The sequence below is a fragment of the Martes martes genome (assembly GCF_963455335.1).
Source record: "Martes martes genome assembly, chromosome: 2".
In the NCBI taxonomy this organism is placed as follows: Eukaryota; Metazoa; Chordata; class Mammalia; order Carnivora; family Mustelidae; genus Martes; species Martes martes.
This window is the reverse complement of record NC_137889.1, coordinates 188,434,606-188,456,012: the sequence shown is the minus strand read 5'-3', so window position 1 is coordinate 188,456,012 and position 21,407 is coordinate 188,434,606. Positions and strand designations below refer to the sequence as shown.

The 21,407-nt window shown below is 33.5% G+C and overlaps 1 protein-coding gene across 1 annotated transcript in view; it reads right to left on the bottom strand.

Annotated features, from left to right (window-relative positions):
• ADGRL3 (adhesion G protein-coupled receptor L3) overlaps positions 1-21,407 on the bottom strand; it is a 417,871-nt gene that overhangs the window by 31,477 nt on the left and 364,987 nt on the right. The window contains exons 17-18 of the mRNA XM_080796369.1: positions 10,107-10,275; positions 1,968-2,093 (exon numbers count right to left, since the gene is read on the bottom strand). Coding sequence (XP_080652495.1) covers positions 1,968-2,093; positions 10,107-10,275 — 295 coding nt within the window. The remainder of the gene's footprint in view (positions 1-1,967; positions 2,094-10,106; positions 10,276-21,407) is intronic.

Below are 21,407 nucleotides of genomic sequence, written 5' to 3'. Positions count from 1 at the left end.
AGAGTCTTTTCCCAGCACTTAATCCAGGTAACCAGCTACCTTGGCTTTCTGTATCAAATCGCTACGTTTGGATTTCTACCAACTTTCATAATTTGGTATTTTCTGTTGGCTTGCTAATAAATTTTCTGTCTTCCACATTTAGAACGAAAGCTCCAGATCACAGGGGAAGCTGTCTTTTAAGAACTGTACCTCCAGAGTTTAGAAGCCTGCCATTATATAGAGGATATTCAATATTTCTTAGTAAAAAATAAGGAATATAGAGATTGTTATTTTACAAGTTCTCTGATGTGGAAAAGGCATTCACAATCCCAAAATTTTACCTTAATATCAGTGAGTATTTTAGACTATGTAAGGTCATCGTTAATATGAAATACATTGATTATTTTGACCTAAACAGACTGGATTTAAGTAACTATTAACTTTATGTAGGATTGGATTTTCATAGTTAATCAGAATTGGTATTATATTAAGCATAAGAAAATAATGTAAGGGTTTTTCTTTGGAAGGCTAGAATTGTAATATGAGAACTATAAAAGTGAAGAAAAAACATGATACAGCTTTAAAATATATATCAGAAATTATATTCTGTAATAATGACACTATTAAGTGATGGCTGCTTCAATTTACTGAGTACTTATAATTTGTCTTCAGTGTGAATATATTATCTCAATCTTTCTAACATAAGAAATAAGTATCATTACCATCACTTTACAGATGAAGAAACTGAGGGTCAATAATATAGGTACATTGTTTTGTTTCCCAGCTGGTACATGCCAAGGCTAGAATTCAAACCAAGAGCTATCCACACAGCAAGCTTGTGATTATTCTATTAACTTGCATTGCCCTATCTTTTAGCTTAGCAGCATTGCTAAATATTACACAAGTTTGTTGTAACATAATACATAAACTTCCAAATAGTATAGTTTCATTAATGGCATTTGTCAAATGACTATGGGATAGTGGCTGATGAGCTCAGCTATGTGAAAAGGATGTAGGAACTAACCAAGCTGAATGACATACAGGATCTCAGAAATTTCAATTTAAAAGCTGTGGAAAAGATTATAGGGGCACCTTGGTGGCTCAGTCGGTTAAGCGTGTGCCTTCGGCTCAGGTCATGATCCCAGGATCCTGGGATCGAGCCCCGCATCGGTCTCCCTGACCCACAGGAGGCCTGCTTCTCCTTCTCCCACTTCCCCCCCCATCCCGCTTGTGTTCCCTCTCTCATTTTCTTGCGCGTGTGCTCTCTCTCTCTCTCTCTGTGTCACATAAATAAATAAATAAAGTCTTAAAAAAAAAAAAGGCCATGGGAAAGATTATTATAAAAAGGAAGTAAGGATTATCCGTCTGAAAATATAAGGTGTGGAATCTAAGGGCCTCGCACTAGAAACGTCATCTGGGCGTACCCTACAATTACATTAGACTTCAAATTTCTAATTGGCCAATTTAGTAGTCCTACACTCAGAAACCTCAGCCCACCTAAATTGGTACCTCTGTTCCCCCTCATTTGCAACTCTGCCACGCAGTAAGTTATAGAAATAATAAATAAAATTCAACTATTAATAGTTGTCCATTATACGTAGGTATAAGTTTCATTTTCAGTACGTGATAGAGAGTTACTACATTGGCTACAAGAGGTAATTCCCTTAACAATCATATATATGAAATACTGCTTTCTTAGACTTTTGGGGTAAAATGCCAAATTCCTTTTGTCACTTTCTGTATTCATTCAACTAGGAATAATCTGAAATCAATTATTATGCAAACCGAGACCCCAAATTTCATAATTTTGTTGCAATGTGGTTTTTGGACTATTTGTCATAATCATTCCTATTTGAGACACTGAATGAACAACAACAAATTCGATGGGTTAAATACTTGGGATACAAACCATTTCTGATCAAGGAAGGACAGGAACTCGTGACAGAACGTAAGTAAGAGATATTTCATTTTAACGAACAAATATTTACCTGTGAGCCTGTGGAGTAGCGTCCAGGAGTTCGAGAACCAGATGTTTTCCCTGAGCCAATGGAACTCTCTGTACTTTTGCCACTACAACAATGCGTTCGCAGGCATTTCCCATACTCTTTTCGTACCTAGCCAATTAAATATTAACTTCTGTTAGCACGTAACTCATTTCCGCTGGGAACTGTGGTATAAAAATGTATGTGAGTTTCATTTTTAGATCATTAATATAATTATTTCCTTGCCCTACAGATACAAGAACGTCTGTTCAGCATATATTTTACAATATAAAAGGATATCCAAGCCACCGATCTTGAAATTTCACATAAATGGAACCTTTTAAAATGGGCACACATGCACACACACCTGCAATTATGCTATAACACTACTACCTCTTAGTTCAAAAAACACAAAGTTAGACTCTTTAAGACACTATTTTTAGCCTCATAAATTTGGTCTGAAGTAGCCCCTTGGTGCGATTGTTCTTTGAATTGAGATCTGGTGAGAAAGCCACAGAGAGAAGAGGGGTTGGAGAAAGGGAGGGGAGAAGGGGAGAGAGAGGAAGAGAAAAGAGAAAAAGAATGTTTAAACACAGAAAAAAGGAATGTGTTGGGTTAAATTTCCTTTAAATCTATATTTCTCTGAAGTTCATTTCCCCTAAAAGAGGTCAAATTTATAACTTTAGAATATAAAATCCAAAATATTTTTAAATGTATTCCATCATAATAATTCTATTCAATAATCACAGATTGTTTTTCTTTATTAAATTCTTAATCCTGCTTTTAGTATAAAATCATGGGAAAAAAGGAGATAAACATTTTTTTTTTTTTTAGTCGATGATTCCAAGCAGGATTACATATCAACAATGTCTGGGAAAACTTTTATCATGTTTAAAATTTTTGTTACTATCTCTTTAATCAAACAAGACATACAAAAACAAACAGTAACTGCCCTAAATCATTCTTCCACTATGTACAACAACAAAAATAATCCCCAACTATGTCTTCCTCAACTATAAACACATTCTGGGACATTTTATTGGTTATGCATTCCAAATTTATGTTCATTATGAAATAACACTGTATATATAATTATTCTTGGGGCGCCTGGGTGGCTCAGTGGGTTAAGCCTCCGCCTTCCGCTCAGGTCACAGTCTCAGAGTCCTGGGATCGAGCCCCGCATCGGGCTCTCTGCTCAGCAGGAAGCCTGCTTTCCCCCCACCCTCTCCCTGCCTCTCTGCCTACTTGTGATCGGTCTCTCTGTCAAATATATAAATAAAATCTTAAAAAAAAAGACTTTATAATTATTCTTAGCTCTTGACATATTGAATTCACATGAGTTCATCCTTTCCACGATTTGTGACAATGTAATATCCCCATGTAATTTTATTTATTTTTTGTAATTTTATTTAAAGCAAAGTTATAGATACATGCTTTTTTGAGAGACATATTTAGAATCAAAAGCAAAAAAGTTAGTGTGAATGATACATTAATATTAGCATTCAGAACTAAAATACCATATCTTAATATTAGAGGGTCCGTTCTACCAAAGATATAGCAGAATTGGAGACAGAATACATTCAGGTTTGCTTGAAGAATTCACATATATGAAATGCTTATTCTGCGATAGGAACAACAATCTACCAAAGCATGAGGGAGGCATGCCTGGTGGCAATAAGAAGGGGGGACCCGAGAAGCCTTCTCAGAGAAGAGGATTTCTGAGAGAATCTTCAAAAGATAGGTTGGAATCTGTCAGGTTAGAATATGAAGTTGAACATAAGGCTAGATGAGAGAGACATAGGCATTCTAGGTACTGCACACACGGTGAGCAGCTTTTGAGGACGTGCTCTGATCTGGAACTCCAGCATTACATTCGTTAATATATTTTAAATTAGAGGGATACGTTTTCCAACCAATCTCTTCTATGGCACATTTATGAATAATTAGAAATATTAGTTTTATTCAGTGTTTAAAAGCCAATTCACATTTTGTTTATATTTTAAAAGAAATAAGTTGATACCCACTGTGTGTGTAGATAGATATGTGAAGTTGGAAGTATGGAGTGAAGAAGCTTCTAATTTTTAATTGCTATTTACTAGGAATTATGCTAGGTCCTTCCCTCAAAATGACCCTAAGGAATAATCGTTACCCACATTTTACAAATAAGAACACTGAAAAGCTTATGCAATGAAAATAAACTGAAAGATTGAAAAGATTAAGCAATATGCCCTATGAGAAAAAATTCACATCTTATAGGTGCTCTATGGTCAAAAAGCTCTTTATAAGAGGCTACATTTCTAAAATTAATATGTTAACATTATTATTAAAGTAATCTATTAAGCTATCCTGGAAAAAATAGGGACAAATGCTTTAATTAGAATTTGAGAAAGCTAAAAATTATCTCTACCCAAAGGTGAGCACTATCAATTACAGTTTAATATTAGTCCTGAATTAATGAAGTATTTCCAAGAACCAAAACGCTGATTATAACCTATGTCCCACTTTGTTTTTCCTAATGTACTCAAGAGCATATTTTCTTCTTAGAAAAGAAAGTGTTTTTTAATGAAGTGATTTAAACCTAAACAAATATTTTAAAGGGAGAGATAGAGAAAGAGAAAAAGAGAATCACTCCCATTCCTGAAAGGCAGCAATATTGTATAAGCCACAGGAATTCCTCATGGACTATTTTCATTTTCCAACAAAGGTTAAATGTTCTGAACTGGTTATATATACGACCAGCAAACCAAGACATCTAGTGATGCCAAATTCCATATTTAGGTGTATTACTTTCTGAATCTTTACTGACTTTATTTTTCTGTGATTAGTTTTGAAATGCTAAGCATGTGTTTTAAAAAGAAAAAAAGGAAATAACATGGACTGTATCTCTGAGATATAGCAAATAAAGGTTATTTGATCATTCAATCATTTGCATATTCTAATCCACTATTTCACTTGATACTCTATCCTACCACGACCAGATATGGTATCTTATTATTTTAATATTGTTCTAGAATATAGAAGATGGGAAAGAAACTGTACCTTATCAATGGAATATTTCTTTTATACTCTCAGGTCAGAAATAATTATGATACCCTCTGAGGTTTATAATTGAGTGCATAACAAAAGAAAAAGTGATAAATTTAATGTCACCAGTAGACATACTGGTATTGGTCATATCATGCAATCCACACTCAGAATAGGACTGATAACACAGAGTTGGATTTTTATTAATGAGTTGAATCAACCAACAAATACCCCCACAAGGCAAAATATCTCAAAATGGAGCATTTCATATTTCTCTAATCAAAACATATGAGCAACTACATCAGCATGGGCACATTACTGAAATTCAATCAGATGGCTTAAGAAAAACTTAAGAGAATTAAGATTGTTTAAGTGTGCATACTACCCCAAACCATCTATAGATTCAATGCAGTCTCTCAAAATTTCAATGGTATTTTTCACATATACAGAAAAAACAACCTTAGAATTTGTACAGAACTACACACACACACACACACACACACACACACACCCCAAAGGCCAAAGTAATCCTGAGAAAACAAAGCTGTAGGCCTTACACTTCTTGCTTTCAAACTATACTACAAAGCTGCAGTAATTAAAACGGTATGGTGTTGTTATACAAATAGACATATAGACCAAGAGAACAGAATTAGCCCCAAAATAAATGCTTACATTTACTGTCAACTGATATTTGACAAGGGAGCCAAGAATGCTTGATAGGAAAAGGACAATCTTTCCAATAAATAGTTTTGGGAAAACCAGATAACTACATGTAAAAGGATGGAATTGAACCCTGTCTTACACTACTCACAAAATTTAACTCAAAATGAATTAAGGGGGGTGCCTGGGTGGCTCAGTGGGTTAAAGCCTCTGCTTTCGGCTCGGGTCATGATCCCAGGGTCCTGGGATCGAGCCCTGCATCAGGCTCTCTGCTCAGTGGGGAGCCTGCTTCTTTCTCTCTCTCTTTGCCTGCCTCTGCCTGCTTGTGATCTCTGCCTGTCAAATAAATAAATAAGATCTTTAAAAAAAAAAAAAAAATTAAGGACTGAAACATTTGACCAGAAGGCATAAAACTCCTAAAAGAAAATATAAGGGAAAAGTTCCTAGACACTGGTCTTAGCAATGATTTTTGAACATAACATCAAAAACAAAAGCAACAGAAGCAAAAATTAATAAGTCGGATTACATCAAAATAAAAAGCTTGTGCATAGCAAAATAAATAAAGAAATGAAAAGGCAATCTACAGAATTGAAGAAAACATCTGTAAATCATATTTCTGTAAGGGGTTCACATCCAAAATATATAAAGAACTCATATCACTCAATAGCAAAAAAACAAAACAATCTAATTACAAATGGACAGAGGAAATGAATAGATATTTTTCTTAAGAAAACATAAAAATGACTAACATAAAAAGATGCTCAACAGCACAGAGCAGGGAAATACAAACCAGTACCACGATGAGATACCACTTCACATCTGACAGAATGGCTATCATCAAGAAGACGAGAAAAAAAGTAAAGAAAATAAGAGATAACAAGTATTGGTGAGGATGTGGAGAGAAGGGAGCCCTTGTGCACTGTTGATGGGAATGTAAATTGGTAGAGCTATTACGTGAAACAGTATGGCGTTTCCTCATAAAATTAAAAACAGAACTACCATCTGATCCAGAAATCTCACTTCTGGATATACAGCCCCAGGAAATGAAATCAAGAGGTATCTGCACTCCCATGTTGACTGCAGCATTACTCACAATAGCCAAGACATGGAAACAACCCAAGTGTCCATCAACGGGTGAAGAGAATAAGAAGATGTAGTACATACATACAATGGAATATTGTTCAGCCATGAAAGGAGGAAATCCAGCCATTTTCGACAACATGGATGAAACGAGGGCATTATGCTAAGTGAAATAAGTCAGTAGAGAAAGACAAATACTGTATGATATCACTCATTGGGCAAAGAGCTGAACTCACAGAATCAGAATAGAATGGTGGTTACCCAAGACTGGGAGTAAAGGAAATGGGAGTATACTGGTTAAAGGGTACAAACTTCCAGCTATAAGAAGAGTAAGTTCTAAGGCACTAATGTACCGGAGGATAATTATAGTAAACAAACCTGTATTACATACTTGAAAGTTGTTAAGAGAGATCTTAAATGTTCTCACCACAAAAAAAGAAATGGTAACCATGAGTTGATGGAAGTATTAGCTAATATTATGATGGTAATCATTTTATAATAAATGTGTATCAAATTAATACACTGTAGGCCTTAAACTTACACGATATTATATGTCACTTATATCTCAATTTAAATAAAGGAATAAAAGAAAAATCTCCTAAGACATTTCTGCAATTTTAAACAAAATTATCTGTTTGTCTTGTAAGGAAAAAGGTAAACAATGCCATGTTTTCTATATTTTCTAATGTTGGCCATGTTCTTGACACCCAATAAAAATGGCACCAAAATTAGAAAATTCAAAACATAAGATGAATGAAAGAATAATATGCTTATTATTCATTATTATAAATCATAAAAGTAAGCTTCTAAAGCAGGGATTGGTAAATTTTTTCATGAAGGGCCAGATAGTCAATATTTAGGCTCTGTCAACCAAGAGGCAACTAAGGATGTTATTTATGTACTTAATTTTAAATTTTAAATGTAACCACTTAAAAATATAAAAATCATTCTTGGCTACCTAACTGTAAAAATCAAAGGCACCTAGACATATTTGACCCATGACCTGTTGTTTGCTGAAGTCTGTTCTAATGAATCACAAAATTGAGCTTGATGACATTTAAAAAAAAAATTTCATGTATGTTAAATATACTAAAAACTCAAGACTTGGTTTTAGATCCTGAGGTTTAATATCTTTTCCTGTATATCAAAAGCAATCCCTAGTTATACCAGCCATGTATGTTTGTAAGATAAGAAAAATGAAAATAATTATTGGGAAAATCTAAAAGATATTGGTTAATAGAAATACTCAAAATCAAAATAATTAACACATAAAATACAAAAAATATTTTCTGCTTTAAAGAAACTTTCTATATAACATTAAAATTTTAAATTTGGTTAGTCCAAATTTCTAGCTAATGAATAAAATAAAGGTAATAGGTAAATCTGGTTCTCTATACTTGAAGATGTTAAAATTGCTTAATGGCCCAATAGTCCCTTATTTATACAGACAAATGCTACTTTTCCCCTTAATCTTCAATTTTGCTCTCATCTTTTTATATATATTTCTTGTGACAACCAGTTATGTCTTTCTTCTATCAAAATCTGGAAGATTTTTTCCCCAAATGCATAGTCTCCCTCACTTCTCTGAAAAGTTTTACGATATTGGCTGCTGTCTACTTTTGGACATTTTCTCCCATCTTTAATTCAGTATATCATCTTGATCCTGATTTTGTTCCTTGGACACTTCTTTTTCCATCTCTATTCCTAACCATTATTCACATGTCCTACTCTTTACATCCTTCAAGTGTGGTAGACTGCTAGCTGTTTATAACACCTAATTCCTCATCTTCCCAAGGTAAAAAAGCTAGACTATGTTTTCTAGTCTTCCTTGCAGTTTAGGTGGTACAATTGATAGTGATCTGATGGAAGGTGAGTAGAAGTGATGTAAGCCTCTTTCAGACCTTGTGCACAAGATCTTCTCTTTCTCAGACTGCCTGCTCAGTGTCAATACTCAAGGTGACTGTGAAAATCATATATTGAGGTTTGTTGACACTTCATCAGTCTGTCTCCTTCCATGAGATAACACCATCAGTTGTGCCATAAGTAAAAAAAAAAAAATAATAAGTATTTTGTGGTTAAGCAACTGCAATTTTAGGGGGGGTGTGCACTAAATATTTGGGAAGGTTAATCCATTGTAAACATAACCTCTTTTCTAAAATTAATTCTCATTCAATAGGTTAGAATCCATCCATTCCCTTACAACCCTTTACTTTTCTGTAACCTACATTTATAGGTCTCAGTCATCATTACTATTCTAGCCTTATTTATGATTATGTCAACACATTTTTTATATCTACCACCATATACAACTGAAACAGAACATGACTGACTCATCTGGACAAGTGGATACCCGTCTCAAGTATTGTTTTAGGTCCCATGAGTCTCTCAAATCAAAAATCACAGACATAGATATTTTTGCTCTTTTTTTTTGTTTGTTTGTTTTCCAAAGAAAAATTTTAAGTGTTGTTTCTCTCTTAGAAGAAATTTTCACATTTTGACATTTCATTTTCAGAGCCACCTCTCAATATCTCATAATTATTTTTATTACCTCCATGTTACACATGAAGAAACTGGGGCATGAGCAGGTTAATTAACTTGCCCAAAGTCATATAAGCTTTTAAACAGAGAAACTAGGATTTAGACCCAGACAGTCTTGGTTCAGGGGTCTATGTGATTGGAACTCTAATGACCACATTTTTAATAGAGTTAAAAATTATAAGATGAGAAAATTGATCTTGAAATTTCTAAAAAAATGCAATGAAAGTATTTAGTGGCTAAAATTAACTTTGAAAATGAATATTTTAGGTCATTATAAATGTGAAAAATCACAAAAATTGACCAGCATGAAAAATTAAATATTGCATCCTAGTCATCGAAGTCATAGATTTTATAAAAGATGCTTTTAAAGAAAAGTACAGAGACCATCACTAAGTATGTCATCATTCATTTAAAAACCATAAATGTTATCATAAAATGATAAACATTCATATTTTCCAGTACATATGAACTGTTTTTTAAAGAAAAAGAGAAAAATATATATTTCCTATATATATCTCCATCCCACAGCTCCATAACATCTTAGAAATGCTATTTCTAATACATAAATTCCATGTGTCTGTCAAAAAAATATTAAAGACTATAAGGTCAAGCCCACAAGAATATAATTTTTGTTTATTATCCAAATCAGAAAATGCTCTGATTTTTTTTTTTTTTGCTGTTAAACACATTCATCAACTATTATGCTCCTTTTTTGTGTGCTTTGTCTTACGATTGTAAAGATAAAATTAATGAAGTGATATATTTGCTTCTTAGAGACTAAAACATCAAGAATGATTTATGTTATGGTTGCTTTCCTATTTTGAATAGAGAATTTTTGCTTACCTTCTTTTGTAGGACACAATGGAAAATGAATATAAACATTCCCTGTAGAGAATTGAATATAGTGAAGAGATACGCCATGATGACTGTGCTTTCATTAATATACATGAGTCCGAAGGCCCAGGTCAATCCTAATAGGCAGAGAAGAGCTATTGCACCTATAACCCATGACCTGTAGAGAGAAAAGAAAATTAAGGGTTATCAAGTGATTGGTCTTTAATTAGCACAATCATATCATATCAACAATACTGACACTGAAAAAAATGTTACGGTAAGTTTTATTGACAGAAAATGTAGGACAGGTGGTATAAGTAACTTTAAGATTTTAATGGGGACTACAAGTTTTCAAACTTGAGGAGATATACATGAATGAGAATGTTATGAACACAGAAATTCGTTTAAGCAAAAGCAGATTTGTACTATTAAATTATTCATGTATTTGCAGCACATATGCAAATGATATGGAGATGTAATTATGGTGAATGGCAAGGGGGAAAAAGCCTATAAAACTATGTTAGTTTCCACCGGCTTCATTGTTATGATAACATTTGTTTGATTGGACTCTCTCCATTAGTGCTTCATCTGATACACTTTTACCCCATTTTTCCAAATTTCCTCTTTTTCCATAAAAATTTTAGGGCTTACTGACAAAAAAAGAGCTTGGATTCGAAGGAACAAGTATATGGAATATATGTATGAATTTTTAAAAGTTCTATTTGTCTGAATCTATAGTTATGTAAAACAAGTGTGATACAGTGGTTGGAAAAAATTGTTCCACTCTAGATCACAATCTGTGTTGTCTCGGCCTCCGGACTGCTGTCTTCCAGGTTAAGTTGGACTAGACTTTGAAAATCAGGCAACTGGCAGCTTTGCTGAAAAGAAGCTTAAAAGCTCAGGGCACCTTCATCACTTCGAAGGGTCTGTAAACTTGAGGGAGAAAATGAAGCTGAGAATGGGATGGAGTGGTATGAACAAAGTAGGCTAGAATGGAAGACGATTCTCACTCTCCATTCCCTTAAGTTTCCTCCAGCTGCCATTCGCAATTGTAATCAACGGGTGACAAAAGTCCATATATTTGTGGCTGTGTGTTCTGTATTGACTATCAACATAAAGTGAATCTTTCCAATAAATGGGAATCCAATAAGTGAAAATGGAATCTTTCTAAGTATATAGGAGAATAGGACCAAACCAGGCTAGATCTCTATATACTCAAGAACCCACCCTTTCCTTTCCCAGCACACCTTCCTTGAAAGAGTAAATATTTCTTTTCAGCAGACCATACTCCGCCACTTGCATTGTCTAAGGAAGAAATATTTATGGGGATTGAAACTTCGCAAAATGAAGGGGTTAAAAGAAACCACACACGTATTCACCAAATCCAAAGCTGGGTTGCGTAAAGTTTTCAGAGAGCACTATGTCTTAAGAAAGATATGGTCCCAAAGTAGTCAATTAGTATTAAATTCTTATTAAAATTCATCATGACTATTTACTATTTTTCTTCTACAACTATCAGCTATTATATTGCCTATTCAAATATCCCCTAAATTTAACATGTTCAATTTAAAAACATTAATGTTGTTGAACAAAGAATCCCTAAAGGAGGCTTGCCGTTGTACGTGGCATGTTTGCTTATGTGAATCAGAAAATATCTTAGATATTAATATTTTTCTATAACTTAACTGAAAAATATGGGAACTCTCAAGATAAAGCTCTCAGCTTCTTACAGGCATTGGAAAAAGGAAAAATGGAAAGAATACCATTAAATCAAGGCAAAATTGCTATTTGAATTTAGAAATAAAATGAGAGAATAAAATACTCAAGTCAGCTAGTATCCACTGGAAAACACGTGAAGGGCCCAAGAGTTAATGATATAAAAACTACAATGAGCCCAATTTCTAAAGAAAAAAATACATAAGCAAGAGCATGAAGAAGTAAGTGAAATGTCATTGGAGAAAATGAAAACAAAGGACTCTTCACCAGAAGAACAAACTGAAAGTCTAGAGTAAGGTCACCTACAGGTTGCCCCAATCTTAAGTTTATTGTGGCAGGACACATAATTTTAAAACGTATAAAAGAAAAAAAGCTCAAATACCAACATTTGAGTTTATTCTTATTAGATTAGTACAGACTTGTAGCTTTGTTTTAGAAATTTAAAAGATGTATTCATAAACAGATCATCAATCACGTGACGTGTCAAAATTGAAAGGTAATTTTCCATACATCGAATTGAATTTGTGAAGACTTTTTTTTTCCCTTTTTGAATATGTAAAATAGAAATTCATTAATATCCACTGCAATTGGGTAGCTTCGTACTCCTAGGGTCATTTGGAAGATACACAGCTAAATCACAAAATAATTTTGGATGAGCGATGTCCAAACAAACAACAGAAATGACGGCATATGAAGCACAGAGGAACGCATCACAATGAAAGGAGAAGGCTATTCAAAGCGAAGCAAGTCTGTACCACATGAGGTTGCTACGAGTGTGGCACTGATTTCCGGTGATACCCAATTAAAAGAGGTGAAGCAGAATTTGTTTTTGGCAATACACCTGCAGCATATTTATTCTGCATACGAGTTGTATGCCTGATTATTTTCCTGCACAGTTTGCTCTTCTGCCTCAATGTGAATGACAGAAGCTCTAATGATTTTTCAGTACTGATCTGACAGCTGGTTCATGGGACCACACTGATAAATGGAATTTATCAGCCATTCAGGTCATTCTTACTTGATGAAGGGTCTGTTATCCTCATAGCTAAAGAATGCATAGACATAAAGACAAGAACACCAACATTAGCATTTTATGACAAAGATTTCATATGAAAAATATTCTCCTGGTCCCCAAAGGCCTCTGTACCCCACCTCCCTAAAAGGCATCATAACCTTCCCTTTTTATTCAGAAGGTAAACCCTAAAATGACCATGAGAACTCACATAACAAGAAATAAAATCAATTTTACAATACTGCAATATCCCTTATGAGACTAAAAAATTCCATTTTTTCATCATGAGCTCATATTACTTGTGACTTGACAGAGACATTTATTTCTTAGAGATCGCATTTCTCCAGAGAATGAGAAATCTTATAAGCAATGTGGAAAAGGCTTGGGGGCATACTTAAAATGACAGATTTCATGTCACCTAAAGGTATCCTTATTCTGTAATATTAGTAGGTAAGATTACTTAATTATGGACAGTACGTTTCTAAGTAATTTTAACTTGCAGATGATTGACCTGAGTTAAATCTGAACACTATAGCCCTTTGAAAATAATCGATCCTGACTACTTTAAAATTCTTTCTGTTAGTGTACTACCAAAAAAATCTGAATAATATGTTGTAGTAATAGAAGCAAACATACAGCATCTGTTCATTATCACTTACATTAACTAATTTATTTTGTAGAACAGAAAAGGAAGGGAAACTGTTCTTTTCTCTTCTCTCTTGCGAGGGGCAAGGGTTTCTAATATTACACATACACAAATAGAGCTCTTAGACCCCAAATATGATGTATTTTCGAATAAAGAGAACTACTGAAGAGAAACCTCACTCTACAAAATGACGAAAGAGTAAAGAATGGAGGGAGAGCCTGGGATTTAAAACAGTTGGCCTGGAATTCACATCCTAGATCAGTCACTTAACTAGCTAAAGGCAACGAATTAGTTAACCCGTGGATGTGTCAGTTCATACAACTATGAAGTGGTGATAATTATATGTAGGTTCCTTGTCATAATGTAATTATATATTATGTATAAAGTGCTTAGAACAGTGCCTGACATGTTTTATGTACAGTAAAGATTATATTGTTATTATTAGACTATTTAAAGCAAGAAGTAAAGTTGCACTGAAAAGACAGAATCTCTCACCCAAAGAATAAACCACTAAATAATAGATGTTGAGTAGTTAAATTCGTTTGAGGACATTTCAGGAGCAATATTATGCAGGAAATAAATGTGGCAGAAATAGGCTTGTAAATAGAGCAGGGAATGACTAACTCTGCTGTCTAATACGGTGGCTACTGGCCTGTGGGTTTATTTAAATTTAAATTCTTTAAAATGAAATAAAATTTAAAATTCAGTTCCTTAGTCACACTAGTCACATTACAAGCACTCAAAAGCTTCAGTAGCTGCCATATTGGACAGTGTAGTCCTAGAACATTTCTGTGTTCACAGAAAGTTCTAGTGGACATCGCTGGACTAGGACATTCAAAGAGGGTTTTAAGCCAGAAAATGGAATTTTAAGTGATATTTAAATAATACCATGGATATGTGAAAGGTAAACAGAGGAGAATTTCTAAGAATTGCTCATATATAACAGCTGTGAAGTGTTCCTAGAAAGAAAATCTTGTACTTATATCAATATTGAAAAGTTATAGAACATCATAGAACAATATTTATTTCATCATATGCATTCCCATCGCATCAATCTATTCCATCTGTTACTCCAAGTTCATGACTGGAATAACCATTTCTAAATTAATTTGTATATAGTAGGATATCAAGTAAAGAAAGTTCCAAAGGTTGGCATATAGGAACATGTCCAAACATTCTGTACAAAATTGTACTGAGCTATCTAAATGTTTCAAGAAAGAAAATACAAAACTTGTACTGTAATCGCTGGAGTGAGATGTTTTGCCATTAATGCGAAATAGCAAAAAAAAAAAAAAAAGGGGGTACAATTCAGCAGTTTTTGTGGGCGGTTGTGGGAAAACGCCAGTTGGTCCACTCAATAACAAAGACTGTCATTCCAGCCTCACTTACAGTTAGTTATAGCCATGCGTTTAAGTAGTGTCCACTGGGATGGGAACAGAAGTGAATTGTGACATTTCTGGGTCTTGCCAATTAAGGGACTGGAATAGGGCTCCTCTTGACCATTTTTTTTCCTTCCCCTTTGTTAGGAGAAAATGACAACAGAGCCTCAGACCCAGAGACGGAAGATGCTTTTGATGTGGAGCCACCGTATTCGATTAAAACCAAGTTTATATAACCAATTTAAGCTACTATGTTTTAGAGTATTTTCTTTTGTAGCGGCTTAGCCTGTGCGATAATTAGGAAAACGTGTAATATGTCTCTTTGAGCTATAAGAATTACCAGTTCATATTCAATACAGAAATCCATGACAAAGAACCACTCATTAATTTTGTTCCCAGAATATCATAAATAATATATAATAATTCAGATTCTAAGGATCACCAAAGATTACCTATAATATGGCAGTGCCTTCCCTCATTTTGTCAGATCTTCTGTTGGCTTAGAGAATCTAGTTTTATAAAGTCTCTCCACTAAATTCAAGTTAAATTGATAGTAATGTTGCCAGGAGTTATGGTGGCAAAGTTATATGCTATTGATTCACTTAAAAAATATATCTATAGAACTAGTCTCAAAGCTGAATAATTTTCATCCTGATTTACCAAAGAAAGTCTATTGAAACAAAATCTCATCCCAGGTTGTATGACTAAAATGATTCCACTGCAGTTATTTTAAGATTTTATAAAAATACGGACACAAAGGTCCAAGATGCTCTGGGCAGATGTTAATGGGAACTTTCAGGTTATCTTGTAAGTGGTGACTTTCTGAAAATGAAGTAAAATACCCTGTAAGTACAATTTTTAAGGAACAAATTAAGAAAAGGAACCTTGTTTCTTTAGCAAATATTTTCCTTTTGTCAAACATTTTATCTTATTTTATTCAACTAACATAAAATTGAAAGCTTTAAATATTAATGTCAAAATTATCTTAAAAAGTGATCATTAGAATCAAGATAAGAACTTTAGGGGTCTCTCCTTAGATTGATAATACTTATGCATATATTTATATATTCTATAACAATTTCAAAGCACACAAAAGAACTATTAAAACCCAGCCCCATGGAAATTAGCTGAAAGTACATCTTCAAGAGGATAGGTTTGTTAGCCAAACCATTAACTTATACATACTAATAATACTGTGATATAAAGATTCATAATTCATAATAAGTATATCAGTATAGACAGATGATGGATGGATAGAAACAACATGAACGAATCAAGTTAGCTATAGGATATTCTTTCTCTGTTTCAAGAGGTCAAAATGGAATTGTTTTTGGACATAATTTTTGATGGAAATATCTAAAATTCAAGATATAAAGAAGATAAGGTGAATAACGTAAAACTTTCCGTTCTATTATATTTACATATAGATTTTTTTTAATGCAGGGGGATAGGTAAGGTTTGGTGTGAAGGAAGATGGGGCGATGCAAGGCATATATATATACTATCCAAGCCAAAAGATACAGTCATTAAGTCACAGCTTGTTCAGGAAAATGAATGGCTTAGGCAGAAGTATAGATCCCATCAACATTTCTCCCATTCATCCTACCAATATGAATGTATTCTGCGATCCCCTGGAATTGTTGGGTAGTTAGCTAATTATCGTTGATAACTGAACCGTATGTCTAACCCTGAGAAAGAGCTATCACAGTGTACATAGATATACTGATTAGTACCCCAATATTTCCAGGTTCAGTATGCAGCTGAATTTACTCTCCCTGGTATAAAACTAATTCTAACAAAGGAATAAAGACATATCCCCTTGAATTTGGTATAAAACTAATTCTATCAAAGGAATAAAGACATTTCCCCTTGAATTTGGTTTGGGCTACCATAGGAATGATAAGGTTAATGTCAGTGAATTTCTGAAGGTAAAAATGTATTCTTCATTCTTCATAGAATAAAAAAAAACAAACCAGTAATAATAAATACTTCAGCATCTGTAGTTAGGCTTTCCTTATTGTCGCTTAATCAATCAGTTCTCAACTGAGGCTGGACAGGTTGTAGTTCCTCATGTTCTATAAGAAGCTGACGGCAACGCAAACTAACGGACTTCACCTAGAAGTGATCTTTGAGACGCTACTTTGCCAAACTCCCAATCCAGGGAGCCCAGTCTTTAAAAGCAGAATTGGAAGGACAAAGCCTTTTAAGACCACAACGTTCACAGAATAAATGAAATAGTGGAAAGAGGAAGGAAAGTAACACCTCTCCTTGCACTAATTCCCCAGCAGCAAATGTTAGCAGGCAACGGGGAAAGAATGTTTTAAACGTCATGTGTTGTTCACGTTTTTAAATTGATCAGACACTTAAAAACCACAATAACCTGGCCAAGTAGCAACACCTAAGACAACATTAAAAGATCTGCTACCCAAGGTTAAAGAATATTTAAGACAGCATAACTCAGAGTCGTGATCAGAGAAAGATCTAAGTATTTCCTATTTATACCTCACTGTGTTAAAAATGCTTAATCAATTTGTAACACTCAGGATAAAAATCATGACTGTTTTATATTTTTTTCAAGTGTATTTTATATTAGTGGGACTATACTATCCTAGAATTACATTCAATTCTCTCTCTTAAACGCTATAGGAAAATTAAAGAAAAGTCATCGAGAATATAATGCAACATTTCTGAGTAAAATATGAATAATGTTTCATTATGGTCATACGTTTAAGTCACTAAGTATTAAAGATATAAAAATGCTTACAAAAATATGAACATCATATAACATAAATGTAGAAATTATCAACAGTGGAGAAGATGATTATATTTCAACTGTGGATTTTATTGCTATTAAAGTATTACTACTAAAAGCTATATTGGTGCATTTTGTTCATATAATATTTATTAGGAAAAGAATGAAATGAACCAAATAAATAAAATAAGTAGCTCAGAATATGTCATGAACATTTTCATTCCCATGCCTCAATGTCCCTATAATAATATTGCAGATTTGAGAGCATCCACCAATATTAAATTTTTAACCACAGATTTCACACTGCTGATGAATTGGGTAAGTCTGAAATTAAATAGAACTGAGTATAATAAATCAGGATCAATAAATATGAAATCAATGACTGATAAAACTTTAATTATATTATCTTCACAACTCAATGTTATGCAAATTTTTATAACTCAACATAATATGGTCAAAATTAATTTATATATGAAAGAAATTAAGGATATCAATTATGAGAATGAAAAATGAACTATTATATTATACATAGACAGCTACAATCTTATTACAATTTAGTATCTCCATCTACCAGATTTATAAAAATGACTTGGTAGGTTTCTTGCAAATAGATCTCAAATTTTGGAATCCTACACTGAAAGAAAATAATATCACCCTATGATAATTTATTAATTTTAATGTATGAAAGATAGTATAGGTTTTCCCCACAATCCAAGAGTAGAGTATTCCTATAATAGGTGTTAAGCAATAAAGCGGTTACATTAACTAATATGTAAAATTTTTTTAGCATTTCTAGACCCCTAAAATAATCTCTTTGAGATTTTTTTTTTAGGTTTACTTATTTTTTTTTTTTTAGCAATTTCTGCACCCAATGTGGGATCTGAACTCACAATCCTGAGATCAAGAGTTGTATTCTTTTCTAACTGATCCAGCCAGGCACCCCTCTTTTAGGCTTTTCTAATATCTCAGGACACATCTTGCTAACAGATGCACAAAATAAATTGAGATAAAGCACAGATGCTCACAGACACAAGGCAAACCTATGGTGACTTGATGTTGAGATGCTCAGTATATTTCCCAAGGAAGGAGCCTGACAGCACTACTCCTGTTGCTCAGGATGTGCACTGCTTCCGTAACAGCTCCCTGCAAAACAAATGCTGAATGCTATTTTCGCTTTTTGCCTTTTTTTTTTTTTTTTTCCCCATAAAGGCAAATACCCTCTTCAGGTTTTTTTTCAGTTAACGAAAACAGTTACCAGCGTAGGCCTTTTGTAAAGGTGAAGTGGCTTAGTGAAAACTTCTGAAAAGTGAGGGATATCTAGATATCATAGTAACTAAAAGCCTGGACTTGTGAATCAGCTTGCCTGAGTTTGAAGGCCAGCTGAGTCTTTTACTAACTCAGCAACCTGCAGCTAATTATTTAACCTCACTTATCCTCACATTCCTTATCTGTGAAATGGGGATACACACAAAACTTTCTTTCATAGGGCTGTTGTGTATATTAAATAAAAAGGCTTGGCACTAATTAACACACACAAAAATGCAAATATACAAATTTTTAATATACAAAAATACTATTATAAATACCTGCTGTTATAGTTACTACTGTATACTGACCTTCTGCCCTCAAAAAATGGGCCAAAGGGAAAAAAATTACAAACACAGTGCTACATTAGGGATCCTTTTAAGTGTTTTGGAAATTCATATTTGAGTAGAAATCCAAAGGGGATGAGGGAGTCACTGACTCTTTTGAACTGACCCTTAATTTTACCTTTAAAAAAGCCTCAGTTTATACAACGTTTATTTAAATATTCCTTTGGGCTTAGTAAATACTATGAGTTTTTACATTTTCAATTGAAATGGAGTGTATCTGGATTCCCAATGAACATTAGTGTAGAAACCCAGAATTCTCTGAATTACATAAGAAAGTTAAATATAGTTTGTAAGTATGTTGTATCCTCAGTGTCAAAAAGTGCACTAAGGAATGGCAGTCTCACTAAATGAAATCATTTGTATTAAAAGACATAAAATCATATGTGAAGTGTTCATGAAAAGTCACTAAGAGATACATGTTCTAAAATTGGGCTTCATTAATACTTTTTATGATTTTTTGAAAATTTTAAACCTTGAATAGGAAAGAGGAAATAAATGATATCTATATAAAAAGAAATTTTTCTTTCATTTCTTTTTTCATTTTTTTTAATATGGAATGTTTTATGAATTTGTATGTCATACTTGTGCAGGCATCCTATTAATCTTCTCTGTATCTTTCCAATTTTAGTACATGTGCTGCTGAAGTGAGCACTGTATTTCTTTTCAATAATCTTTTTCTTGTAATCAATGAAAACTGTGACTCTCATCAGTAATATCTCAAGATCCGTAAAATATGAGCAACAAGTTAAAATCTGTTCTTTATTGATACTTAGAATGAAAACCACAAGGTTTCCTGCCTTACTATCCGAGGGCCAGTGTTTTTTAGACTCACACAGAGTCTTAGAATTTACTGATTCTTTAGAACATGTGACTACCGGGCTAACCAAATTTGGTCATTGCAATGCAAGGAGATGAAATTCTTTAAAGAATATATTACATACTTTCAGGATTTCTTTTTTTAACTTAGAAGATGCACAAACTTTTAAGTAAAATAACTCAGGGAATTAATAACTTTTCTGTATTCTTCCCAAATGTGTTTTGACAGGTTGAATTGCTGTTATACTCTTTCTCATACCATATGGTATCATCACCTCTTGTTTCAACAACTTGTAATAGAAACATTCATCATACCCCCTCTGTGAATAAACACCTTATTATAAACTGCTTGTAAGAACAACTAAAACATAAAAAAAAAAAAAAGCACAACTGAGTATTTAAAACATGTCTGTACTTACTAAAGATTCCAATAAATGGAACCAAGGGAGGCACTGAAATACAATAGAAAGCAGACAAGTTTCATTTAATTGTGGACAAGTAAGGTAACCTTCATAAACTTTGGTTTACTCACCACCACAATGAGTAAAATAACCTCACTAAGATCTTTATAGAGTTAAATGGAACCAAGTAAAGAATGATCTATAGCTCCTATGTTATCAGTTAGAAAGAATTATTATTGAAAAGCACTCTGAATTCTTTAATTTTTCATTCATATGGAACAGTGAAAGTCCATTGGTAAAGAATTTGAAGAAGTTGCCCCAAAGTGCACAAGAGCTAGTTACTTCCACAGTGAGCAGAGCTAATTAATGATCCAAGGTCTCTTTTAATAAGATGTTATTGTTTCCAATTAAATTTGTTACTAGGAATCTAATTTTCTTAAAATTATGTGAATGAGAAAAAAAATTAAGCAATATAATAAATAAATCCAATTTTGCAGATTTATAAAAATCTCCAAATAGCAAAGTAAGAAATCTTAACTTGATCACATTTTAGGCCAAAGGGCAGCCTCAGTAAAGTACTAAGAGAATCAACATCAATCAGAATGTATTCTCTGATGATAACGAAATTAAGTTAGAAATCAATAACTAATACAACACCCATACATACAATTATCAATCTGCTGCTACATCCAAAATAGCTTCAAGCCCTCCAAAACATTTTACAAACAAGTTCTATCTAATAGTCAAGTAACAAATAATCCTTTTCTCATACCGGTTAGGCCTGAACAGAAAGGAAGGAAAACTTTGAGACTACTATAACTTAGCAGGTAAGGAGAGTTTAGGTGAGTAAAAAACAAATTATAAGAACATTTTACTCGGGGCGCCTGGGTGGCTCAGTGGGTTAAAGCCTCTGCCTTTGGCTCGGGTCATGATCCC